Below are 27,926 nucleotides of genomic sequence, written 5' to 3'. Positions count from 1 at the left end.
GTGGGTTATTAAGAATCACTAAAATTTTGCATTTTTCTAAATCCCTGGTTTTGTCTGCTGTTATCAGATCTGGCTGTCACACACCACATGGCCACGCTGCAATGTCCAACACAGAGAGGAGGAGTTCCTGCCACTTCAGAAGGACAATTTCTTTCTAGTGCTTCATGGCTCCCAGGGCTTTCAATTGCTGCTATCTTTGTGTTCATTAACATAATTGTAGAACTCTTCTTAGGGTTTATCTTTGTTAATCATTCTTCTCCTAATTGCTACATTGCCACTACTTTGATACTTATTTTGTTCCTCTCTAATTCTTTGTTATCACTGAGTTCTTTAACTGCTGGAAAAAGAGAAGAGATGATGTGGGTGGGCTGTAGGATCTTGTTTTGCTCTGCCCTGAAAGTCTAAGAAGTATTGCCCTAGAAGAACTCTTTGGTCTCAGCAGGCTGGTCCGCTAATGATGCTCTGGACAACCCCTACACTCAGAAATTATCTCTGAGCCTCTGTTTAAATCATTCCATTCCTACCACCTCCTTGAAGTTGTCCCTGATGCCAAATCATTGTGAGTCTCCCCCTCTCGTGAGTCATAACCTCACTTTATTCTACTGACTACTAGTCATAGGGGGTCATAAAGCCACAGGATATCTTGAATCACTGAGAGGCTATCTAATTCTTGAATGTTACCTATCTTTTGAAGTATTTTGTATTTATGTTTCCATTAAAATAAAAGTATCCTGAGAGCACTGACCAAGTTTATTTATTCATCTTGTAGAGCAGAATGAAGTGCCCACAGTACAGAAGCTAGTTACAGAGGTTCTTTACTGGGCTCCTGTGGTCTGATCTGAGGGTTGGGAGGGAGCAGAAGTGGACACAGTCTATTGGACAACAGCCCTTAGCAATCCTCCAGGTTTCCAGACCCCTATTCGTGAACTCTGAAGTGGCATCTGCTTCAGCTACAAACAGACAGGCTAACAGTGGCTTTTGACAGGGGACGTGGGGTTGGAGATTCCTGATCATGCAACAAACAAGTAGGTATGTGAGCATAAGAGGGCCCTTGGTTTTCAGGCATTGCTGCTGCTCCTTTCTCTTCATCTAACTCCTAGGCTTGCTTAAATCACCCTCTGGCCACTTTGAATAGCAGCCAGGAGACTCCTGAGAGATACAGGAATGAATACCTGCCTTCCCCTGCCCCAGCATGGCTTAGGGCCCCATTTGGGATTCTCCTGTCTTTCGTGGTCTTGACTCAGTATGTGCTGTCCCTTTGTTGCCTGGTTCTGGTTTCTGAGGAGGTTAAAGGCTAAGTCCTTTGCCATAAGCTGTGATTCAGTTCAGTTCAGTTCAGTTCAGTCACTCAGTTGTGTCCAACTCTTTGCGACCCCATGAATTGCAGCACGCCAGGCCTCCCTGCCCGTCACCAACTCCCGGAGTTCACTCAGACTCACGTCCATCGAGTCAGTGATGCCATCCAGCCATCTCATCCTCTGTCGTCCCCTTCTCCTCCTGCCCACAATCCCTCCCAGTATCAGAGTCTTTTCCAATGAGTCAGCTCTTCACATGAGGTGGCCAAAGGACTGAAGTTTCAGCTTTAGCATCATTCCTTCCAAAGAAATCCCAGGGCTGATCTCCTTCAGAATGGACTGGTTGGATCTCCTTGCAGTCCAAGGGACTCTCAAGAGTCTTCTCCAACACCACAGTTCAAAAGCATCAATTCTTTGGCGCTCAGTTTTCTTCACAGTCCAACTCTCAAATCCATACATAACCACAGGAAAAACCATAGCCTTGACTAGACGAACCTTTGTTGGCAAAGTAATGTCTCTGCTTTTGAATATGCTGTCTAGGTTGGACATAACTTTCCTTCCAAGGAGTAAGCGTCTTTTAATTTCATGGCTGCAGTCAACATCTGCAGTGATTTTGGAGCCCAGAAAAATAAAGTCTGACACTGTTTTTACTGTTTCCCCATCTATTTCCCATGAAGTGATGGGACCAGATGCCATGATCTTCGTTTTCTGAATGTTGAGCTTTAAGCCAACTCTTTCACTCTCCACTTTCACTTTCATCAAGAGGCTTTTTAGTTCCTCTTCACTTTCTGCAATAAGGGTGGTGTCATCTGCATATCTGAGGTTATTGATATTTCTCCCAACAATCTTGACTCCAGCTTGTGCTTCTTCCAGCCCAGCGTTTCTCATGATGTACTCTGCATATAAGTTAAATAAACAGGGTGACAATATACAGCCTTGACGTACTCCTTTTCCTATTTGGAACCAGTCTGTTGTTCCAAGTCCAGTTCTAACTGTTGCTTCCTGACCTGCACACAGGTTTCTCAGGAGGCAGGTCAGGTGGTCTGGTATTCCCATCTCTTGAAGAATTTTCCACAGTTTATTGTGATCCACACAGTCAAAGGCTTTGGCATAGTCAATAAAGCAGAAATAGATGTTTTTCTGTAACTCTCTTGCTTTTTCCTTGATCCAGCGGATGTTGGCAATTTGATCTCTGGTTCCTCTGCCTTTTCTAAAACCAGCTTGAACATCAGGAAGTTCACGGTTCATGTATTGCTGAAGCCTGGCTTGAGAATTTTGAGCATTACTTTGCTAGCGTGTGAGATGAGTGCAATTGTGTGGTAGTTTGAGCATTCTTTGGCATTGCCTTTCTTTGGGATTGGAATGAAAACTGACCTTTTCCAGTCCTGTGGCCACTGCTGAGTTTTCCAAATTTGCTGGCATATTGAGTGCAGCACTTTCACAGCATCATCTTTCAGGATTTGGAATAGCTCAACTGGAATTCCATCACCTCCACTAGCTTTGTTCGTAGTGATGCTTTCTAAGGCCCACCTGACTTCACATTCCAGGATGTCTGGCTCTAGGTGAGTGATCACACCATCGTGATTATCTGGGTCATGAAGCTCTTTTTAGTGCAGTTCTTCTGTGTATTCTTGCCACCTCTTCTTAATATTTTCTGCTTCTGTTAGGTCCATACCATTTCTGTCCTTTATTGAGCCCATCTTTGCATGAAATGTTCCCTTGGTATCTCTGATTTTCTTGAAGAGATCTCTAGTCTTTCCCATTCTGTTGTTTTCCTCTATTTCTTTGTGTTGATCTCTAAATGGCTAGTCACTGGCCTTTATGATTCTTATCCAAAGTGTTTTTTATCTATATTCATGAATAATTCTAGCCATGACACAGGACATGGAACGAGTCTGAAATCTCACTAAAAGAAGTGCTGATCTTAGCTAGAAGGAGGTGCTCCTCTATCTTATGTCTAGAGTATTATAATAGTTATACCCTAGACTTTGAGCCTTGTGGTTTTCATAGCTTGGCTGTTGTTGTTTTAGTCACTCAGTCGTGTCCAACTCTTTGCGACCCCATGGACTGTAGCATACCAGGCTCGTCTGTCCATGGGATTTCCCAGGCAAGAATATTAGTGTGGGTTGCCATTTCCTTCTCCAGGGAATCTTCCAGACCCAATGATCAAACGCTTATCTCCTGCAGTGGTAGGCAGATTCTTTACCACTGAGCCACCTAGGAAGCCCTCATAGTTTGGTACTGTGGAGTTACTCAGTTTTAAGACAATGACCTGTTTGATTAAATCACTGAACAATAATACACAGGGTAGGTGATGAATGGGTGGCCCAAAAAGGAGGAAATCAAATCCAACCAGTGAGGAGCTAGATGATGGCTGGTCCAGGGTATTTACTGTTTATGATTCCAGCTAATCAATCAATGTTAAGAAATCCTCTCCCTCTGTGACCGTAAACCATGACCATAAACCATGGCCATGGAAGTCTCAAAATCTGACAGATTTGCAGAAGAATTGATGCATCAAAATCAAAACAGCTTACTACCTCTCCTACAAAAATAAAGATCACTCCTTGGCTCAAAACAGTGACTGTCTTCATCAGGAGTTCAGATCAACTACCTGGACAATTTAAGTTTTTATATCCCTGTAGAGTAAGGACAAATGGGCTTCTCTGAGTGATTTTGCATTATTAGAATTTTTTCAGGAGGGAAGAATCATTAAAGTCTTCTCTGAGATAATGAAGTAACAAAAAATGTATTCTGGCTATTGTGGTACCATTTTGGTATTTTATTGAGTTGCTATTGTTCTCCATTACCATAACCACAGATTCAAGTCTACAGAATCAATCTCACTGCTGAATAACACCACAGGATCCTCTCTGAACTAATTTTAAAACACATTCCTTTGAATCTTCAAAACCAAATTCTTCTGCAACTGGAACTGGGGTTAAATTTAGGTCAATAAGAATTTCATAAAAGCAAAAACCCTTTAAAGTTTGCATTAAAAATTCATGTGTCTAACTGAACAGCCTTAGTTGGGTGATGATAATAAATATTACCGAAAGTTCATTTCACTTCTGGGGGCTTTCTCACAAGAAACTTCTGCTGCCTCATCCCAGACATACTGGAATATTTCATCTCAGCTTGGCAACGCAAGCAGTACTGAGTACAATGACACACAGTCATCAGTTCATCTCATCCTGGCGTAACGGATACCGAGTGTGTATGGCTTCAGATCAGTTGCTGCTTCTGTCACTTTCTCCTCATCCAGGTTCCTGGATTCACTCTATGGTCATAGAATCTATTGTGTTTTGTTCTCACTTCTTTATTCTTTCATATAACTATGCTCAAAACACTGGATACTGTTCTGTTCTTTTGACTTGAAACAGCTCCTCTCTCTCCACTATAAAGGAACCTTATCAGCAGAAGTTACTTGTAAATGCCCTGGTAAGTCCGCATCAGTGTGACACAAGTAGCGTGGCCATTGTCATGTGTGGGACTGTCTCACTAAGAAGGTGACTAGGAAGGGGAAGGCAGGCCAACATCCTCAGTGGCCATCTGACTGGTCTGGGAATAAGACAGGCCCCAAAGCTTTGTTTACATACTGGAAAACCTTTGTGCCAGAAGCTCTGGTCTAACGTGAGAGCGCCAATACTTAGTAAACACTTCTGGAATTCCAGGCTTCTTCTGTGGAAGGGTTTCATAAACCATTTTTATAGTGGTCTTTTTGAGACAAAGGAAATAGTTTTTCACTCACCTTTTTTCTTCCAACTACTGTTCAGCTTTGGGGACATACTTCAGTTCACTTTTAATGTTCTGGATCTCCGATAGGTTGACTGCAGGTCCTGGAAGTTTCTTAGCTCCTGGAATTGGCTTCTTCTCCTCGTCCGAAGTGGGAGGAGCACCCTAAAGAAAAAATAAAAAGAGAAAAATTTAGCTCACTGAAAAAGACATATGGTCTCTTTGGGTCATGGACATGAAGCCGAAAAAAAGCAAAAATAACATCAGTGTAATTCTAGCAGACTGACTTCTTCTTGTGCTGTTGTGATGCCCTCAGAGTTTCAGGAAGATCTCGTGCAATTTATGGAGGAATAAAGCTGGAAGAAAAACACAAGTAATTTCCCCATGACTTAGAAAACACAAGAGTACTGTGTCTGATACAGTGTCTGATAATTCATAAAAATTAGCACTAGTGAAAAGGATTTATGTTTTCAAGAGAAGTGTCTTACAAAACCAAATTTAATCTAGTGGGAAAGAAACCACCTTGCTGGGGAAAATTGAAGGCAGAGGGAGAAGAGGGTGACAGAGGATGAGATGGTTGGATGGCATCACCAATTCAATGTACATGAACTTGGGCAAACTCTGGGAGATGCTGAGGGACAGGGAAGCCTGGTGTGCTGCAGTCCATGGGGTCACGAAGAGTCAGACATGACTGAGCAACTGTACAACAACAAAGAATCCACCTGCCAGTGCAGGAGACACAATAGACTCAGGTTCAATCACTGGGTCAGGAAGATCCCCTGGAGGAGGAAATGGCAACCCACTCCGGAATTCTTGCCTGGAGAATCTCATGGATAGAGGAGCCTGGTGGGCTACAATCCATAGGGTCGCAAAGAGTCAGATACAACCGGGCCACTGAGCATGCAGGCACGCACGCCCACACACACACACACACACACACACACACACACACACATCATAATATCATAAGATGCCTTAAAGGCAGAGTTTGTAGACCATTAGTACACAGCCACCTCTAACAATGACTTGGTCCAGGAGTTTTCTGTTCTTTCGTTTGGGGCATATTGGCTGCCGGCCTTTGTTCCAATGATGTTTCTGGGGTACAGAAACAAACTGACATAAACAAAGCCTCTTTATATCTGGATGGGAGAGGATGCAGCGGCAGAGGAGGGCTCGCCCCTCCTACTTTGGAAAGTATTTTACGTTTTCTGTTTTTCTGTTGTGGCTTTAGAGCAGGAGCACATTCTATACTTGTTTTGGTGGCTCCTCCAACTACTGGTAGGGGCTTCCCTGATAGCTCAGTTAGTAAAGAATCCGCCAGCAATGCAGGAGACCCCAGTTCGATTCCTGGGTCGGGAAGATCCACTGGCGAAGGGATAGGCTACCCACTCCAGTATTCTTGGGCTTCCCTTGTGGCTCAGCTGGTAAAGAATCAGCCTGCAATGTGGGAGACCTGGGTTCGATTCCTCGATTGGGAAGATCCCCTGGAGAAGTATTCTGGCCTAGAGAATTCCATGGACTGTATAGTCCATGGGATCGTGAAGAGTCGGACACTACAGAGCGACTTTCACCAGTTACTGGTACAGAAGCGCACAAGCACACTTGTGGATAGCTGTTTTGCTGATTAATCCTGAAAATTTCCCATAGTGACAAATCTATGCCTCTGTGTACATACACCAACCACACAGATTTACAGGGGCTGTAAAACAGTAAGATCCATTGCTGTTCGTGACTCCTAGGACCCCAACGAAGTATTGCAGATGGTTGCTGGATAGCTCCTTCCTCCTATTTGCTAGCGGTGAGGTGCCTAGTCTCCGGGGCCCTGGACTGGAGGTGCTGGAGGAACATTTGATCTCTGTGGCAGCCACAAGAGCACGCCTCTCGGATCAGTTTCCTGCAGGGAGGATAATTGAATGACAGCCCCAGCTGCTTTGCCCTGAGATCCGCCCATCACCATGCTGAGGTCACACTTCCCACGGCTGCTCGTGGCCAATGGCTGAGCGTCATAGGATCTGAAGGCGGGCTTGCTTCTGGGAGACCTGGGCCGCCTCTGGGAAGGACTCGAGAATTTTCCTGAGAACAGTACTGTTGTCTAGGTCACTTCAGCCCCACTCTCCGCTCCATGATCCTTCATCTGCATCACGGTCTCATGTTTCCTGACAGGTGTTTTCCCCAGTAAATACTTTGCCCGTCGAATCTCCTTTTTGGGTCTGCTTCTTGGAGGCCCAGACTAACATAGGCTCTCTGAGACTGGCAGAGCTCCACCTGCTGGGCCAGCAACTGAGTGAACCGGTTCAGTTATGGGAAAAAGAATAAGAAAGAGCACGCTTGTCTCAGGTTCAAGCCCTGTGCCGTACGTGTGCCAGCCAGTCCTGTACGTGTGCCAGCCAGTCCTGTAACTCGGGTAGTAAAGCCCAGGCTGTGTTTTAGCCCCCATCGGGCTCCTACATCTAGTTCTCGAGTTGTCTGAACCCTAAAGGGAAAGGGAAGAAAGTTTCCCAGACTTCAACCACTTACGTGGTGCATGTACAGAAACGCTTTTAAATTGTTTATTTAAAGGGCTGAATAGAAATATAAAATAGTGAGGTGCTTGTCTTCTCCTATAGGCTAGTGGTTTTTCCTCTGGTCATTTTCTTAGATTCTGGCACAGTGCTAATGAAATAGCTAACATGTCACCCACACGAAATGAGAGTCATGCAATGTCAACTCTACCTTTGTAAATACCCACAGAATGTTGTTTCCCTGAGTCATTGTACAGAGCCATAGGCTCAGCTTCTTTGCATCCTTTGCACACATTCATCATTTATAAATGCAGATTTAGAAGCAGTAGGTAAAACTGTTAAAGCTCCACCTAGAGGACAAGGTATTCTGAAACCGTGTTCATTAGGCTTTTGAAAATAAATTTTTAGCAAGGCTGTAAGGTGTTCTTTTTAGAAAATATATGTGTAGTGGTGAGATGAAAAATGTGTCCTCACTTATAAACATTCCCATGGTTGTTAGGTGGATAGAGCTTAATACAGAAACATGAAGGAGAAAAAATATTTCTAATTCCTTCTGTTAAGTTCCCGGATAAGTCACAGTCACTTTATAATTTCAAAATGTGCTATATTACCACAATTAACACCTAAAGCCGATGTGTGCAGTTATGTGTCTGTGTGCAAAGATTTATTGTGTGAACATACAGTTAAAGGATGAAAATATTGGACATTAGGCATTTTCCTGGAAATTTATTAAAACCTCAGTGCACTGTGATTTTTATTTATCAAGGTAAAACTTTTAGCTCTTGATTTGGTAGGGTCACAAATAATGGAAAGTTATAAGTGGATATATTTAAGAAGTAGGTTTTAAGACATTGACTCAGGAAGGGGTTAGTGGTGGTACATACTCTTAGTTGAATCTTCTCTCATCTTTTAAAAAATAATGCGAATCAGATTCCATTTTTTTCTATGAATTTGTTATCATAAGAATTTATAATACATTAAGGCATGAACAAGCTGGGTCCAGATGGTGCCATTTGGCTGAGTATGCTCTCTTTTCTTTTTTAAGTAGATATTTGAATTGAGAAAGAACATGGAGGACACTCTTTGGTTTTAGATAAAACTTAAGAGACAGCTTATCAACCCCCAGGCCAGTCCCAGTTTCAGGAATGGCTATTGTCAAACAGAAATGTCCCTTTTGGGGGTGACAGAGTATTTGTAAAATTGAGCAAAATGATTAACCATTTTCCAGCTATCTCACCTTCCTCTTCCTTTTTACTGCCAAGTGCCCTGAGTTTTCCCCTAAATTCTCTTTTGTACAACAGTACAGCCTGATATGCTCATTATGCTCAACCACTGAAGACTGAAAAATAACAGCAAGCACACTACTAACACATTCAATCCTCACATCAATCTTCAATCCACAACCATTATTATCCCTACTCTGCAGTTGAGGAAACTGAGGAACAAAACTAGGGGGAGGGGCAAGAAACTTGCCCATGGCCTCACAGCTAGGAAGTAGTGAGACCAGAATTCAATAGTGTGTTTGCATTGGGAAATAATGAACAGAAAATCCCAATGTGCTATTTTGTGGCTTGATAATGATGGAATTTGAGTCAAAAGTAAGATTTGGGAGACAGAGTAGGGGCTTGTCAGTATCCTTCAAATCACTTTAATCAAGCAACTGCATTGTTTTAGGCAAAAGACCAGCCCAGCTTCTTAAGATCTGGTTGTAAGGCTTCTGTGTCGGGCACACGCCAAGTTCTGGCTGGGCCGAGCAGATGGAGAGTACGCTCCAGCTCTGCAAGCAGAGCAAGGGCTCACAGAGACCTTAGGTGGATGGGAGGCCCAGCCAGTGCTCACAGGCCTTGTCACATGAGCCATCCTGGCTTCCTGCTAGGGTCCCTCCTCTTCTTCACATCTGAGGTAGTGGCAGGATTGAGATGGGGGAGTTCCTGGCTGTGACAGAGATGGGCTGTTCTGTTCAGGGATAGTATATTATGTCCTCGACTCTAGACAGTAGTTATCTTAATGCAAAGCTAGGCAATGAATCCCAAATCTAAGAAAGTGAGCAATTCCAAGGTTTTAAACTGGATAGTAATAGAAAAGCGGGGCAGTACAGGTTAGTTGAATTCAGATTCCATTGTCCCATTCAAACTATGTGACAAGAGGTGGCTCAGGCCTTGCAGCCAAGCCAAGCACCTAACTTTCCCCCTGCAATACTGTTTTCATGAGAACCTTACTCCAACATTCAGCCCAGATACCGCCCCTCCCGAAGATCCCAGGAGCTCTTACAATAAGGGATACCACCCTTCGCCAGCCTCCTGATCCATGAGCCCCACGAAAAAGATGTACCTCAACTCAGGAAACATTCCTGGGGTCTCCAGATCTCTGTGGATACCTCGCTTCCTCTATCCCACAAAGCATGTCAGTTGGCCATTTGTTTATGTGGTTGGTCATAAAATAGGTTTTCACAACCCAGGCTGTTATCAGGCTTTAGCTATTTTGGAATGTGCTGGAACCATCAGACTGGAAACAAGGCAAGAGTAAAAGCAGATTTCCTAACTGGGACACTCGTGTGGAGAGAGTACCAGCTGTAAAGAAGTGAGGGCCATGTCTACCACAGAGGAAGATGAGGGGCAAGCCTCCAAAACAACTGTCATATCAGTCAGTTTAGTGAGAAAAGAGAGTCAAGCTACCTTGCAACTGTTTGCTAGACACAGTGACAGACACAGATTAGGAGGAAGCACAGGAAGAAAACCGAACTAATTAAGAAATTAAGAAAAACAGATGAATGGAGATGTGGGAAGAATGCCTTTCTGCCTTCCCTTCCACCTCCCTGGGCTATTTTCTTACAACATGCAAAATAATAGGTCCAGGAGTCCTTCATAAAAATTGGATAATTCAGTCAGTCAGTGAACAGTAATTTACTGAATACCTGCTAGGTTATGCCATGTCCATTATATCACTGACTCTTTCCTTACAGAGACCCTTGGAGAAATGGAGGGGGGATCGTATTTTGCAAACAGAGGTTCAAAAGGAGAGTTCATGATCATGAGCTAACTGGTGGCCAGATTAGCAGCAGCAGAACTTGAAATTATCTACCATTAAATCAGAGTAGGGCTGGATCTTTTCAGCTTTTATGTTTAAAATGTTACTCATCAAGGGTGACTGAAATTCCAGAACTTGGTGATGTCACTCAAAGATTCTATCTCCTTTCAAAAATTATCTTTCTCTTTATAGGGGGCTGGAACCACTAACTTAGGACCACATCAGTAATTATTTATGAGAAAGCAAAAGGTTAGATGCAGGACAACCAAAGTTTTATTATGAAATTTTGAAATGCTGATTCTTTTGGTCCAAATACCAAAAAGGTCACCTAAAACTTTAAAGAACTCTTCACCTTTTAAAAAACAAAATACAGTTTGCAGTGCCCTGTGACTTTATTTATTGCTCCAAGACCTTAACTTTTTTTTTTTCAGACTCAGACCTTCCAAGTTTCATCAGTAAAGTCACAATTGAGGAAAAATATAAACATTTGGATGGGGAACTATTCTCTATTTTTTGTACCCATGATGAATTTTAGCCCCCATTTTAGAAGACTGGGTATTTGAATTTGGAGGAAACATAAAGAATTAGAGGGAGAGGGAAAATTCAGAAATTGATAGACTCCCTTGCAAGTTTCTCTTTTCAAAGGAAATATCCAGGGATTGGGGCTTTCTGTTTGAATCTGCAAGTAATTTAATGTGCTTATTACCTGTGTTCCCACTGGGGTTCATTGCTCATCAGAAGCTGTACTAAGTGTATCCTGCTCGATTCAATAAAAGCTTGGAGTGAAAACTTACCAAGCTCGTGACTACTACTGAATCAAGAGCATCTGAGAGATTCCACTTCCCCCTACATATACACGTACACAGACACAAACACACACACATAGCAGACACACAAGCTGACATAGACAATGAATAAATAAACTAGATGCCAAACTCAGCATCTTCCAAGTACCTGGGCCAGGCACTTAGAGTCAGCTGAAGGGAAGTGAGAGGCAGTATGTTTCAATGGCTGACTGAGCAAGAAAGCCAAAGAAATGTGTGTTCTATGTGATGACTCCTTGACCCACATCCACCCGTGCCCTCCTCGTCCTGGAAAGCTGGCCCTCGCCTTGCCTCTGGGCCCTGTCTAGTCAGGATATTGGAGGAGGAAGATGGTGCCGAGTTCTACCAGCTCAGTTTTCCTCACCTCCTCTATCTCCGGAGTACATTCTTTTCTTCTAGGGGGTTGCCCAGCTCCTGGCCGAAAGGCTCCCATTGGGATATTGATATTTGCCTAAAAGAGAAAGCAGGGAAGATTTAGCTTAAGAGAAGTAAAAAAAGGCAATAACATTCTGAGACAGTAATCATTGTCAGGCAAAACAAATCTGAAAAGTACATCTTTAAAGCTTTTCACCTCAAGAAAATTGCTATAATGACAGTACAAAACTATGCAAAGGATAATTTGACTTCCATTTATTCCACATTTGTGGTACTCATCCTTAGGTCTGTGCAGTGATTTCACAGCTCCCTACTGGCTGAAAGAATTGGAAGACAGTTTGTTCTGGCTGTTGCCCTCCTGGGGTGCTTAATATTTTCTGCTCTCTGGGATGAGGAAGGAACACATAATTCTAGGAGAGGAGGCAATGGCATTTGCACAAACCATCCCACACCTTAGTCCTCCTTCAGCTTCCTTCAGATTTACCACAGGAGGAGGGCAATGATACCTCCTAAACCGCCTCTTCCTTCCCGTAACGTCCTATGGCTATTCTCACACTTCCTTAGGTCTCTGTAATTGACACTCTTTTACCTTCTCCCTGACGCACCACTGTGTGGATCAGTGCATGAGGAAAGTGCTGGAAAGTCAAGTTCATTGGTACCACAGTTCATAGATTCTTCTCCTTCAAGATGACATACTAATTTCCATCCATTAGTAAAAATAAAAAACTTTCTAGAACACACTAAATATGCTAAACATTAAATTATGTAAGGAAAATAAATGACACAGTAATTCAGACTTGGGAAAGAATATGTAAATTTGAATTTTGTGCATATTTTCATCTGTTATCAAAAGGCAAGAATGTTTAATGCAGACCAAAAACATTTTCACCCAGGAGTATCACTCATATAAAACAAGCATTAAGACTTTTCTTTAAGGCAGAATGTATTCTTTCTCACTTGAGATAAAAGTGTTGCCTTATGAGTAATTGGATATGTGGGCTTGAAAAATTGAAGTTGCACTTTGATGTTATGAATGAAAATGATGCCTGAGCAAAGGGAGCAAAATATTTTGTTACCTTATGACTCAATTTAGACAATTTTGGTACCACAGCAAACGGAATATTAGGAAGTGTATTTGAAACTGCCTGATATGAGTTCTGTTGCCAGGGGAATGTTTAACTCAAGACACAGAAAGTATCCAGTGTCCATGTTCATGCAACATGGAGGAGCTATGTCCTGTTGTGTGTGACTTTTTCCACACAGAGGCTTTAAAACTTTTTTCCCTACTAGAATAAGGCTGATCCCACAGAAAAGAAACAGATTAAAAAGTGTTTGTAGTACGTATCCAGGGAGGTCCATCACCTTTCCTAGGGCAAAAACATGCCAAGAAGTATTTGGGGTCAGTATGTATCATATATGTTCAAATATAATCACAACACAATTTTAGAGGGAAGCATTTTGCAAATACTAAGGCTGAACCTTCTATGCTATTTCTCTGCTTACTGGAAGCATCAGGTGACCTTAAGAAGGGAGGAGGGGGAGCATAAGACAAGGGGGAAAGTATGTCTTATATGGTGGCAAATACTGTAGCATACTTCATGAATTCCAAAAGGCACCTCTTTTAATATCTCTGAAATCAGAGTGCCTTACAGACAATGGTATCTTAATTTTTAATAGGTGCATTGGTTTTATTTCTTAGAAAGACATAAAATACTGGTGTTTTACAATAGACAGTGTCTTAGATTGGTTGAAATATCATTAGGGTCCTGAAATAAGATCAAAACAATGTAAACAAGACTCACTGAGGATGATATATATTGAACCAATAACTTTCCATTACTACAGTTTGGGTGAAAGAGGGGAAAAGTTGATATAGGGATTATTTGGAAAAAAGTTAACTGGCTAAAAGTTTAATTAGATCACCACCATCCTTACCCATTTATTAAGCATTTACAGAGGGCATCTTCCTAATAGGAAGTTCAAGTTAGCATAATTGTTTCTGAAATATAAGATTAGTAAGCTAACCCATTTAATCAAGTGTGTATGCTTTACGGTAGGTTGTGGTTTTCAGTAATGGAACATGTAAAAATCATCCAGGATAATGTATTTAGTAAAGCACATGGTCAGGAAATACCACCTTTTCTTGCTCAAAGATTGATTTTAGCAATGCATGTGGCCTCTCCATGGTCCATGGGTGGCCTATGGTAGAAAAAAAGAGCCCACTGCTAGGAGTGGCTACAGCTACTCTCTGCTTGGAAAAGTGACAACTGCTCTGAGTCATATCTTCCCCATTTGTTTAATAAGAATATTAGGCTTCATGAGTGGTTTTCAAACCTCTTGTCCATGAAACCCTTCTTTTAAGTAAAGCATGGTGAGACTATCTAAAATGCAGACCCAGTGGAGATGGACCTGCTCTGGCCAAGGTGATGGGGTGCCCAGATCCCACCTCCTTCCCCCAAGCCCTGGGCCATGAGCAGTTCCAAGGAACTCGGGGCCCAATCTGATAACCATTGGAAGGGATCATCCCTAAGTGGATGAGTATTGATGTACATTTAAAATGTTCACTCTGCCCATGGTTAAGATGTCTGTAATTTACTTTTAACCACTTTAGCATAGACAGTGTGATATTTTATATACACAGATTGGTTTAAACTGCAGTTGGAGGAAACACCATTGCTCTAACTGGGAGTTCATCTTCCTGGGGTGGTTAGGTAATAAAATATTACTAAGACCGCATTTTCCAGATGGTGCTTCAAGTGTTTTCTGTTAGCCTCGTCTCCACCAATGCCTGAGACTTTAATGTTTGCAGAAATGTCAAAAATAGGTGAGATAATGAAATGAGTGTTAGAAATGGCTTCTCTTGGTGAAGGTGGAGGAGGTTAAAATATGTAGAGTGGTTAAAATATTTGAGAGAACTTTCCCATACTGCTGAACAGAGTGTAAGGATCTGATGCCTATAGTTTGCATCTTTAGATTCAGAGCTCAGAAGAGTGATCCCTAGATGGGCCTGTCTCCAGCCATTGATAATGAGGAATTCCAGCTTACAGCTGCCAGCCTGGGGCAACAGAATCCCCACAGGAATCTTTTCTGCAAACTGGCAGTCACTCAGAGCACTTAAAGGGACGAGAGGCGAGGCTTCACCTAGCTCACAGACAGACTGTGCAGATGGTTTCTGCTTGTTCGCTAACAAATGTGTGCTGACAAAGTGGCAGAGTTGGGTTGGGACTAGCTTTCACCTTAACCTGGCGGTGATACTGTGGAACAGTGACTGCCTCTTCCCCACCCCCACCCACTGCCATATTCACCCCAGACCCCAAGATTCAGCCTAGGCTGTTGTCACACTTTCATCCTTACCACAAACTTCTGAGGTTCAGACTGTCAGCTTCATTTTATTCACAAAGAAATTGAGCCTCACAGAGGTTAGATGACATACTCAATGTCACACAAACAGTTCAAGAAAAAGCCAGGATTCCAGATCCACATTCCCTGACCTTAGGGACAGACTTTTTCACTCTATCAAACTCCTCTCCAAAGAGCTCTTTTCACTTGACCAAAGTTAACTCTAACCACTCTCACATTCTCTAAACCAGCTCTAAAATTGCAAACTCACACCTTGAGAATGGCCTTGAAAAAGGGGCACAAAAATGGATAATTCTAGAATAGGTGTCAAAGGAACACTGAAAAATGAGCCATTAATTAACTGGCTTGATGCTTTTTCATCTTTAAGGCATCACTCAAAAAACCAGGAACCTAAATGGGTTTTTTGACAGGATCTACAGCAGCCTATGAACATGTCAAGTATCCAGTCGTTAATATACACACCAAGGGAATGCCGGCAGAGCACTTTGTAAATAATTAGAGATGATTCGTTAATATAATTGTAGGGTGGTGATATCTGAGTGACAAATTATAGACTAAATTAGAGCCATAGGAAAATTCCTTATAATTTGAATCTCACAGAAATGTATAGAGCTTTAGCGCTCTGTTTTTATTCCATCAGTGGGAGAATTGTCATGTTCTTGTTTCTTTCCGTGTCCTGCTCTGTTTGAACACAAACAGAATACCTTCTCAATGACTTGATTTTTCCATCTGCAAATTGAGCATCATATTCACTACTCAAAATGGGTTTGGAATATGAGCTACATTTTTATGAAAGAGTAAATAAACATAGAAATCAATGACCTTGGGTTGATATAAGGTTGGACTTCCTTCTTTATATAGATTCTGCATAAATGTAAAGGAAGTGGGCTTTTATTTTTCTTTTGTAACACATTCTCTAGCATTTTTTCCGTCCTTGAGATGCATTCATCTTAGATATTTTTAAATATGCCTCTGACACAGCAGACCCACTGCATCACTTTCCCAAGCTATACATAATTTGTTACATCCTCAAAGTCGGGAATGGAAAAAATCTACTAGATCATCTTTTGCCAGAACAGGATACAGTTCCCTGATAATAGACCTATCTGATGTGAAATGAATACTACACTTGATCTCACCAGGTAAAGTAAAGCTGAAAGAATTCCCTGTAAGTTAATTCCACCAGTCCCTTAATTATTTGTATTGTTCTCCTGCTTGGCTCCGGGCTTTGAGCCCGAGAATTCTGGAAACAGTATTCCCTCCAAAGCCACTCCTGTGTGACTTACAATGCAGTGACATCTTTACCCAGTGGGCTGGGTTCTGATCGCTGCCAGCCACTGAGTGCTGACAATCGCACTCCACTTTGCTTTCCAGAGCCATTGTCCTCTGATCTCCCCCTCCTTTTGGTCCCCACTCCATCTCTCTTTTTAGTCTTCAGGCTTTGGGAGTTTCCTCCCATTGCGTATTTGTTTCAGATGACTCCCTGTGGGTTCTAGCTTTCATTTTCAGAAGTTTCCAGCAGCTCCTGCCAGAATCTATAGCATCCCCCATGCCTTTCTCCCATCCCGCGTGTAGAAGAACCCCTACAGGGTTGCATTTTGCAGTATTTCTTCCTGAGCTTTCCTATTCGTACATCCTAGTCCTTCTCTGAATGGAGCAGGGTATGGCATTTTGAGATTTCTAGCATCTTCACAGAATTTCAGAAAGAGATGTGTTTTACCTATATCTAACTAAAAACTAAGATTTCTTATTTAATGTATTAGCCCAAATTAGGAAGTCAGACAGACACACACACACACACACACACACATACATACACCATCTAAAATATATTCAACCCATTTTAAAATAAAATTCTATATCACTGGAATACATAACTTCTTTGTCTGTAGAGATTCTTGAAATGTGAAATGGATTCAGAATACACAAAACTTTCCCACTCAACACCATTTTGAGAAACTCCCACTCAGCCCCAGTTCTTCACTCATGATGTTTCAAATTGAAAGGTTTTTTTCCCCGCTCTGTTCTCAACACTTTTTGTTCTCTTCAATAATTTCCTGAGTGACTCAACCGTAGTCTTGTCATCCAGGGAAAAGCAGATATCAAGAATGTACTGTACAGCTATTAAGATAATGTGTACAATTGGTTGGAGGTAGGTTATGTTTCTGATGTACTTGTGAATGTCAGCCTCAAAAAATGACATCTTTTCGTCAGTATATGGCTGTTTGCCTCATGTCACCAATATGGAGCCCTGGGCAGAGCAGCAAAGATCACCAGCTGGAAGTAGCTCTAGAGTCAAATTGCTCCATTTTAAGTTCTGGCTGCACTTCAAAGAAACCAGCATTGGAAATCATAAACAATGGATTACAGTGGTTTACTTAAGAAAGGAACAGTAGATCCAAGGTCAAAAGAAAAACGTGGTAGATGAAAATTCGTTTTTTTCTCTTTTACAAATTTAAATAAAATAGTAAAGAAAGGTATGTATCATCATTATTATTTTTAGCTTTCATAAATATATTTGATTAACTGACAAACCATGGGTGGTGATAGTCTCTTCCTTTGTACCAAGGACTGTCATATACCTGAAATCTTTTTTTAAACTGAAAATTGTACATGGGATTAGAGTCCCTAACACCTGTCTGTAATTCTTTTTGTCGGGCTGTTTTCTTCTTCCATGGAGCCCTTATGCCCTGGGCAATGGAGTGTGGAAGAGCAATGGTAATGGATGGGGAAAGAAAAGACGTACTAAAACTAGGGGCATCAAGATATTCTGTTCTACACATGGATTGGGTGATAATGGAAACTTCCCATGGTAAGAGGCCACACACCAACTAATGATTCAAGGCTCATACAATCATTCCTCTAAAATGTATGATAAAGAAGTTAGGTCTAGTTTCACAAGCAGCTTGATTAAATCAGTTAAGCAGAGTGGTAGGATTCAGTGGCCATGGTCATTTGTATTTCCAGACCACGTTTGTCACTGAGTTACTGTACTTTGTACTTTTCACTCCTAGCCAACTTACATGTAAGGTGACTTTAATCAGTGTAAACTGTTAGCTGCTTATGCTGAAATGCTGATAGCCGTTCTGCATGTCAGTTTGAGGGCTTTAAAAGGGAGGATTCAGCATCTATAAAACGGTAATTCTCTCTCCAGTAGCCTTGGTCAGTATGATTACCTTTCAGATAGTCTGCTCCCACCCCTCCATCCTTATTCTGTGTGCCAAGGTGGAGATGGTAAGCAATGAGACTGGACAGTTTTGCAGGGTGGTTCCTGACATGGGCTTTGGGATTAAGCAAGTTGGGTTCAGCTCCTGACTCTTCAACTCACGTGCTGTGTGATTTTGAGTGAGTGCTTTTGCTTCTCCAAACCTTTCATTACAATCCATGGAAATCCCATTGCATTGTGCCAAGTACATAGTAAACCCGGAAGAAACTGTGACTATTATAATCATCCTAATAATAAACCTTAGAAATTAGTCTCAAGAAGTTCATAGATCATATGGTAGTTCTATTTTTAGTTTTTTGAGGAACCTCCATACTGTCCTTTTAATAACTATCTGTAATGTTGAAATATCTGAAATATCTGTAATGTTGTCCTTTATGGTGTCTGTAATGGTCAAGATCAAATTGTGAAAGGTAATAGCTATTACTATTTTAAGCTAATAGGTTTTTCAGTGTTTTTGTGTAGTAATGATTAACCTGTAAGTGTGACTTCCAAAGTGATTTAAGGCAGACTGGCATACAACAAAGGGATATAAGTAAATTCGACCAAAGTAAAAAGTTTGTAGACTGTTAGAGGCTGGACAGAGGCTTACAGGTCATTTAATGCAGCATCACTCCCACCCAGCCCCCATGCCCTTTGCAGCTCACAAGGACCATGGGGGCGTGAAGTCACAGAGCCCAGCTATGACTAGGATACAGGACTCTTTTCCATTCAACCATGAAACTCTCAGATCTCGTGGGAAAGGACAATAATACTCTACTCACTTTGATCATCAATGGAGAAAAAGGGCCATTGATGACCCAGAGAACATTGGCTCTCAGTGGGCTGAGGCTCCAGGGAGGCCCCATGATACCTTCCAAAGGGGGTGTGTTCAGGAGGCAGGGGAAAGACAGGCATGTGCTGCCAGTGGTCATTGTCACTTGGTCTCATTAGACTTAGTGAACAGATCGCTGATGGGGTTAGATTTCCCGGCAGTTCTAGCTTGCCCCACCACCTGTCACGTCACATTCTTTCATCTGAAAGTGTCAGATCCACCGTGCCTAGTGTGCTGAGGTTACCTTGGTTGCAACTCCATTCCCATCAACAGTGGGGTTTAAGAAGCAGACTACAGAGTACAAAACCAGGGTCAGCAAACGACAGCCCATGGGCCAAATCCATCCTGCCACCTGTTTTTGCAAAGAAATTTTCACTGACACATAGCCACCCCCATTCACTTGTATATTGCCTATGGCTGCCTTTGTGCTGTCACAGTAGAGTTGAGTAGTGCTACAGAGACCCAGTGATCTGTAAATCTTGAAGTATTCACTATTTGGTTCTTTACAGAAGAGGTGGGCCACCATCCAGTCCAGAACCTTATCAGCTGCTTGGAAGACTAAGGCCCTCTCCAGGCTATGGAAGGATTAACTGATTTATTCAGGATATTTTTATGCCCCTGGCATAAATGAGATTTCATTAATACAGTTGAAAGAAATGTAGACTTAGAATCTTCTTATAATTCAAACACAGTCTCTTCTTCAATGTGAATGTGAAAGACAACTATCCATGTCCTCTAAGGGTGGGTCTCATGGGAGGAGATGGAAGCAGCTGAAGAGAAAGCAAGGCCATTCCATGCATTACTTGGATAATTGGAAGAACCATCTCTTAAGGACTTTGTGCGCTGTAAACCAGGCACTTGCCGTACATTATTTTGTGTATTCATTATAACAATCCCATTCAGTAGTATGATTGTCCTTATTTTACAGAAGGATAAACTAAGGATAACTAAGGTCACAGAGTGAGTGAATGGCCAGGTAGAGATCTGTAACCATTTGGCCTCATGTTGTCTAAAGCACATAGGTACAGTAATTCAATTACCTATGCCTGACTGCTAGAAGTATGGTTGACAGTGGCTTCAACTTGCTCAATCCAGACAAAATAGAGATCTAGCCATTACTTCTAGAAGTTTGCACTGAAAAATACTATCCTACAAGATACTCATTTCAAAGGTCCAATATGTTTAAAAAGTATTGCATATATCACTGCCTTCTTGGAAATTGCAAAGTTATTAGCAAGTTATGGACTCTGAGAAATCCTGCAGTAAGGATCCTATTCAACTTTGCTTAGTGCAGTGTTTCCAAACACTTTTTCATGAAACTTTTTAATTAACAGCATCTCACAAAACAACTCTTCCAAGAGACACACTTTGGGAACCACATGATTACAATGATGATGATTGATAATAATGGCTAATATTTATTGAGCAGTTGCAATAAGCCATGGATTGACCTAGGCATTTACACATATGGATTCATTTAACCCTCACAACAACCCTATGAGCTCACATGTGATGAATTCCCCACTTGACAGATGAGGAAACCGAGGCACAAAAAGGATGAAATAAGTTGCCCAGTCACATAGTCCTGGAGACCATGAGCCCCTCAAACTCCAGGATCAGGTTTCAATTCATCTTTGCATAGCTGACACTTCGTATAGTGACTGGAACAAAGCATGCGCCCAGAATATGACAGCTGAACTGGATTAGAGATAAGAGCCTAATAAAAAGAAGTGGCTAGAGTGTGTTGAATAGAATATTTAAGATCTTTAGTATTTATACAACGAGGGCACTCCCTCATCAGTTGAGGTTTCTATTTGTTCTGCATAAGACCATACCCTAGATAATGTTCCTACAATAAAGCATTTTGTACTGTGTAAACATTTTCATATTTTATTTAATAGACCCTACTTTAGGTTAATGTGAGATGATAGGAAAATATCAGATAGTGCAGATCCTATTTAACCACAAGAAATAAAATTTCCTTTGAAGGGGCATTAAATTAGGCTTTCTGTCTGGCATAAAATACATTGAAAGAGGTGATACCACATCCATAAGGAAGTACTGTATTGCCTTTGTTGGTAGAGTAGATGGATTTTTTTAATTTTTATTTTTATTTCTTAACACATAAAACATTTTGTATTGGAGTATAGCTGATTAGCAGTGTTGTGATAGTTTCAGGTGAACAGTGAAGGGACTCAGCCACACATATACACGTATCCTAGATGGATTTTTTAAAAATGCAGTATAACAACAGCTATTATGAACAGTCAATGAGAGTTTTTTTAAATATTACAGACCTAAAAATATATCAAGGTCAAAATTAATAGAATACTGATGAGTTTTCATTGTAGATTTGAGGGAGGCTAGGAAGCACTAAGGAAGAAAAATCAACACATTTTCAGCTGTAAAAGGAAAAGAAGAAAAGGCAGACTGAGAGACTATGTTTTTATGTTCTGCAAAATAAAAAGGAAATTTTGTTTAGTACTTCAAGAGCTTCAAGTGCAGTGATTAAATGGTATTATTTTTTGTCACTTTAATGTAGAGCATAGAGCATTCCTGAATGATTATTATAATAACAGTTTGACCCTTAAGGAGGGCTTACTATACTGTTTTAAGCATCTTCTGTGTGCAGCCCAGAAGGTGTTTTAAGCATCACCAGGTGCAGCAGGTGAGTGCTGTTACCTGTTTACAGATGTGGAAACAGTACAAAATGGATTAAGGGTTGAAGCTCCAGTAATCTCTGGCTTCACAGCTTGTACCAGTAACAGCTACACACACTGGGTAACACTGACAGTTCAAAGGCTCAAGGATGCCTATGGGCCTGGGAGGCAAAATGAAGTCTACTACCAGTGTGGGGTACATCAGAGACTCATCAGGTGTACACCGGAGGGCAAGCATGGCAATGCAAAGTTGATTCCTGGCCGATAGGCCCTTCCTGGGTGGTTTGTTCTGTGACAGGTTTTCTGAGGTTATTATACATCTTGCCACTTAAGGACCCCCTCCACTTAAGGCTATGCATTATCATGACAGGTAAAGATACATCCCTCCACCCACTTCCACCACCTGTGTGTGCTAGGATCCTTCACCTCACAACCTGACCACATACATGTCCCTTCAACATACAGTCAGTTGCTTATGAACAGGTGTATGTGTGATTGTGCATCAGACCCCAAGTATTCAGGAGCTGCCATATGCTCTGCAGTATTCATGAAAGTCCAGGAAAAAAAAAAAGTTTAAAAGTTCCATTAGAGAAAGTACAGATAACTCCATTTTGATGGAAAGGAAAGATGGAATTTTGCACAATAAAGCATTGTGCCCAGCATCTCAGGGTGGGAGCCATTTGAGAGTTAAACACTGAGCTCTTAAGACAAATAACAAATTTAGTATTGAGTCAAAACAAATACTAAAAGCTTTCTCTGTAATTGTGTTTGGGCTCCAAAATGCCTGCTTCCCCCTCCCCTTATTGTAGGTAACACTTAAGTCTGTTGAAGCAATCAAAGAATTTGTTTGCTGGGAGGGCATGAGGAGACATAATAGAATACAGACTTTAAAAGATAAACGCCCAAGCCTTGGGAAGAACACTTGACAAGAAAAGGATGTTTTTCAAGAACCATGTATTCTGAACAGATGGGTTGACAATGGATCTAAAAATGAAAATGGAATTTTAAAATTTCTATCAATGAGCATATCAAAAACTTACACATCAAAAAACATATCAAAAACATGTGCACTACATTTTTGTAGAAGGCCGTTTAATTCTCATTCATAAACTTTGAGTCCCTTACAATTATGCATATTTACACAGAAACAGCTTCTCCCTTCTCAGCTGTATATTACCAGCCTTTTTTCTTCCTGAATTGTACCTTATACAAGTCTTTCTTCTCTCTGTGAAGTTAATCATCAGGTGGGTGAACGATCACAGAAAGTCTGATTTATTAAGCAAACAGGCTGGAAGTTGCTGATGCGAACACGCAAATGTGTCTACTCACCTGGATGGCTCTGACATTGGAAACTGGCTGTTTCGACATACTGACGCGGTCTTATCCCTAAAAAAACAAGTAAGAAACTGTTAGAGGTGGTGGCGTTCAGATTCTCAGGAGTGATAAATTTGAATTTGACTCATGATTCAGCTGGGCAGTCACCCCTTTCACTGGCCATATATTCTTTCAGTCTCAGTTTCCGGTTACTTAGAGACTCTCCTTCCTCAGGCCTCAGGGACAGGGAACACTAGAGCACTGGATAAATCATTCAGGAGGAGAAATGCTGAGATGCCTTGCCCCTGATGCTCCTGATAGGCAATCAGAAACTTGAAAGGCGCTATCATCTCCTTCCCTGCCCTCCTGCCCTCCTGCCCAGAACGGCAAAGCAAAGAGGTTGTGGGAATAAAACACCTTTGTTTGGGGCCTCGGAAGCTTTCTGGTTGAAACTGAACTTTTGATCTGAACTGAGTTGTTGCCAGGGCTGTGCAGTCAGTCCATGGGGAGCGCCTCCCCTGCGTCAAACACCCAAGGAGAAATGGCCCATACTTCATTCCTATTACTGCGATGCTCTCTGCTTGCTGGGCACGTATCTGTTCCAACCAGAGACCTGGGGGCCGCATCTCCCTGCTCTGTGTGTCCAGAGCCTGGGCTCTGTAAACCCAGCAGCTCGCAAGCAAGCTTCACCTCTGTCTTCTTTGCTTTTAATGAAACACTCTCTGGAAGCACATAGGACTTACATGATGGTGTCAGATCCCCAAGGTGAAGCAGTGCTTCCTTCTGAAAGGACCTTTGCTTTCTTTCAGTTGAAGACCTGACTTTGAGCCCAGTGACTAGTGGTCGTGGTCTACTGGGTTCAGGGAGCAGGGAACAGCCCAGCTCTGTACATGTGTTGTCTTAGCTTGGTCTATTAAATATGACAGGGAAAAGTGGTAAAGTTTGAAATTCAGTGAATTAAAAACATGCTGCTTTTTAAACCCCAAACTGTAAACTGGGTTGATTAGCATTTCCTCAATTGACTGATGTAAGAGTGTGGGTTACTGGTGAGTAATTGAACACAGCAGTGCCTGCATTTGCCACAAGTCCAATGTCACCTGAACTATGTCAGTCAGCATCCTGGGGCCCATTTCCTCTTCTTTAAATTTTACCTGCTTCACAGGTTGTGGTAAGAATCAAAATGACATAAGGGCCCTGAAAATGCCTTGTGAAGTATATAAAGGCATGATGCAAGTATTTATTGTTTTATTGCCATTGCTTTTAGCTGGAGACCTTTAGTTCTTTACTGCTATACAGTTTTAATACAGAGTAAGAATTGCGATAGTGATGCCCCACAACACTTTAGAAATAAAGGATCTGAGAACTCTGAAAAAAATCTTCAAAGTGTTAGGCTCTATTATATGAAGTTAAATCATTACATTATTTTTTAAACTCTCGTAAATAGTACATGCAACTATATGGTCTTTGGAATCACATACCTGAAAACAATGGGTTTTTTTTTTTTAAAGTTCTACCTGAATGTTTTGGTAATATACAGATATAGCCACCATGCATAAGGGTCTAGGTAGAATTATTTTCAATATGGTTAAAAAAATTAAAGAGCTATCACAAATCGAACAATCAGGAATGCATTTTGCTCTGTAATATGTTTCAGATAGATTGCTATCTTTTCTGCAGTGTAAAAAAGTCAATGAAGGATTTTAAATTTTTGGATCTAGGACACAAAGCTCAATTTCAAAAAGAAAAGCTTCGTAGTTTAATATTTAATGTTTCTATTCCTCAAAAGCTATTAGAAGTCAGGCAAAGCAATAATTCTCACAGGACTTTAAATATCTCATCCTATAGCATTCTCTATAGGTGTACAATTAAAGTTTAACTATTAACACTTGAGAACTTTAAAAAATGTATGTCAGTTTGAAATGTGGGGATTAGGAATTTATTTATGTTGTTAAAATAACAAGTTAAAATGTGAAAAAAATAAGGCAATGAATGATTGCATTTGTACTGGATGGGTTTTTTTTTAATTAGACTGATTTTGTTTTTTGCTAAACTGGATTCGTTGTGTGTTGTGGACCCCTCAGCCTAACGGATGGCTATTCCTCGGGCCTTGTCTCCAATATAGCTTTGGTATAACCTTATTTGCATACAGATTCCTTCTCAACATATATGTCAGTCTGAGAGAGAGACACCTCTAGAAAGTTGGTCAGATCCAGCTCTAATTCCTTGCAAACAGGCAGATAACGTTCGTGTTCATCAGTTCTGCAGCCCATCCTGCTGTCCTCATTATTCTCAGAGAAATCAGGGCAAAGCACACTGGTGAATAAAAATAGACAGTGTTCCCTGGCTCTTTCATGGCCCTGCGTTCACCTCCATTAGGGATGCAGGGTGTAGAATGCACCTTCCTTCTGTTTCTGCATGCTGCATCCCGGGCCCCCAAAAAGAGAGCTGTGCCTTAGATGTACAACCCCATTCACATCAGGACCACAGCTTTGCATCCAAGGAGACACTCTTTAGAGTACCTCTATTACTGCGTCTCCTAGTTCTGGCTTCAGTTGAAGAACACAGACAGTTTGACCAGGAGTGTATGGACTTTTACAAAGCCTGTATCATAATGGAAATGCTTGCCAGTTTAGCACGGTTGAATTTTCCTGGCGCTTGTGCAAGTCTGTGGGGATCTTTAATGGTCTATACGCTGAGTCATGAACAGTATTCCTCAGCTGGTATTTGATTGGACAGCATCTATATCTGACTTCTAAATAAGACTCTTTCATGTACTAAACATTTGTCAACATTAATAGCACTAATTTAAGAAGAAGGGAGTCAGAGGAAAATAAATCAATATACGGAGAGAGGGGGCTTTGTTCTTTTTAAAGGTCAATTAAGTGGCTACAGCTCAGTCTCACAGGGAATTATCTTCTGTCCTGCAGCTAAAAATAATTCCCAAGAAGGGTGCAGAAAGATGTTCAGCTGTCCAAACTAACTCTTTATTCAACTGTGCATGAGATGTGCCGAGAGGAAGAGGCAGTCCGCGTGCCACGCATCAGCCTCTGGTGCCCACACAGAGAGACAGGGTTGCTGCCCTCTCTGCTGGGTCTGGAGAACCCTGTGATCGAAGGGTGGCTTTCGAAAAGACAGTATTAACAGTTCTATAAGTTGATACAACTTTATCACTGAGGTCAAGCCTGGCACTTAGGGAGAAGAGAAAAGCGTTTTAAACTTGTAATGTGTTAACAGCTCTGGCAATGATTTGTGTTCAGGTAAACCAAAGAGCTAGCATCATAGCTTTTCTCTGCCCTTAGTTCTCCTAATTATTTCTAGGCTTACAGCTTGAGTCGGGTCTGCAGCTGATCAACTGGAACCCTGGCCATAAGAATCAAAATGACAGTGTTCAGGGTCAGAGTCATCTTAGCTGGACCGTGAAAATTTTCTTCAAGTCACTATCAATGAAAACTACTTTTAGTTCAATATTCTTTCAACCTCCCCACCCTCCGAACAATTTAGAAAACAGAAGCAGCAACATAACCAGTGGAGAGTGAATTTACAAGGAAGTTACACCCTCTAGTTACAAGCCTACAAAGTTAGAAGTAGCCACTTCAAGTTAGGTAGCCAGGGAATTTCTTTCAGAAAACCCGGTTGCCCAAGGTGAGTCCTCCTGCTTACCTGCTTTATGCACTTGTTTCCTGCCTGAGGAAAGTCCCAGGCAGCCAGGTACAAGAACAAGGCTCCTCAGTGAGTGGAAGGGACGCCGGGTGTCCTCTGAGCTGTGATCTCGGTTCCGATGCTTTTCATGTGGCTGAAATAGCTCAAGCGATCTGTGCTTCACCCGGTACTGAGAGCTGCTCCCAGCTCGGGGCTGGAGGGGAACTCGGTTTAAGGATAAGTGTTAAAGAGAATTCCTGTCATAGTTCACAGTTGTTCTTCCTAAATATAGAGTTTGATACAAGCCATACGCTGCCTCCAAAAGGCTTGACCGTGCTGAAAGCAGGGCTCAAATGTCAGCCGGAAGGTGGCTCTGGAATCTTACTGCCCTCCTCATCTTCCAGAAGATGCTGGCTGCGTTTTCTCACAAATTCTGAGGGGGCACAGGCAAGTTTGAAAAGTAGGAAAAGTTTCTATCTTTAGCTTTATTACCCAGAGGCCAGAAGACCGGGAGTGTTGAATAAAAAATTGGAGAGAGGCAGCACAAGCGCCAAGCAGTGTTTGAGTCCTCGCTTGGTCACCGAGGAGCTGAGAAAGTTACTTCAGAATCAGCACTCAGTCTGATTACAATGAACTATAAAACACCGTCCTTTTTGTAGGTCAAAACTGGTCACAGATTGACAAACTCGTGTGCTTCCAAGGCCCAGAGTCTCTCTCTGCTCAATTGCCTCTACTCATGGCAATGACTATAGCCTTACAATATGTGAGGCAACAGAACAAAACAAAAGAGAAAATATCTATTTTATGTATGACAAAGGCCAGGACCAGGTATCAGACAAAACACTTTTTAAAGAGAACACTGCCAAATCCTAAAAAATATGCTCATTAGTTTTAGCACTACTTTTCTTTTCTTTTTTTACTTCTCTAGTCTCTAAAATTACCTTGGAACTTCTCTGGCAGTCCAGTGGTTAAGACTCCACCTTCCAATGACCTTCATTGGAAGTGAGTTCAATCCCTGGTTGGAAAACTAAGGTCCCACAGGCCACAGGGTGCAGCCAAAAAATTTTAAACATAGTAATACAAAATAAAATTACCTTTACACAGAACTCCCCTTCAGTAGAAGGATTAAGCAGTGGACTCACTCATCATTCATCCAGTT

At 41.6% G+C, this 27,926-nt stretch overlaps 1 protein-coding gene across 1 annotated transcript in view; it reads right to left on the bottom strand.

Annotated features, from left to right (window-relative positions):
- The window catches only part of SMPX (small muscle protein X-linked), a 53,338-nt gene extending 26,335 nt beyond the window's left edge, over nucleotides 1–27,003 (bottom strand). The window contains exons 1-4 of the mRNA XM_019955898.2: nucleotides 26,789–27,003; nucleotides 23,144–23,200; nucleotides 11,747–11,833; nucleotides 5,047–5,195 (exon numbers count right to left, since the gene is read on the bottom strand). Of these exons, the coding sequence (XP_019811457.1) occupies nucleotides 5,061–5,195; nucleotides 11,747–11,833; nucleotides 23,144–23,182 (261 nt within the window). The 5' untranslated portion in view covers nucleotides 23,183–23,200; nucleotides 26,789–27,003 and the 3' untranslated portion in view covers nucleotides 5,047–5,060. The remainder of the gene's footprint in view (nucleotides 1–5,046; nucleotides 5,196–11,746; nucleotides 11,834–23,143; nucleotides 23,201–26,788) is intronic.
- Nucleotides 27,004–27,926: the final 923 nt, after the last annotated feature.

The sequence above is a fragment of the Bos indicus genome, chromosome X (assembly GCF_029378745.1).
Source record: "Bos indicus isolate NIAB-ARS_2022 breed Sahiwal x Tharparkar chromosome X, NIAB-ARS_B.indTharparkar_mat_pri_1.0, whole genome shotgun sequence".
Classification (NCBI taxonomy): domain Eukaryota; kingdom Metazoa; phylum Chordata; class Mammalia; order Artiodactyla; family Bovidae; genus Bos; species Bos indicus.
Note: the sequence above shows the minus strand (reverse complement) of the source record. Positions and strands in the feature narration are given on the sequence as shown.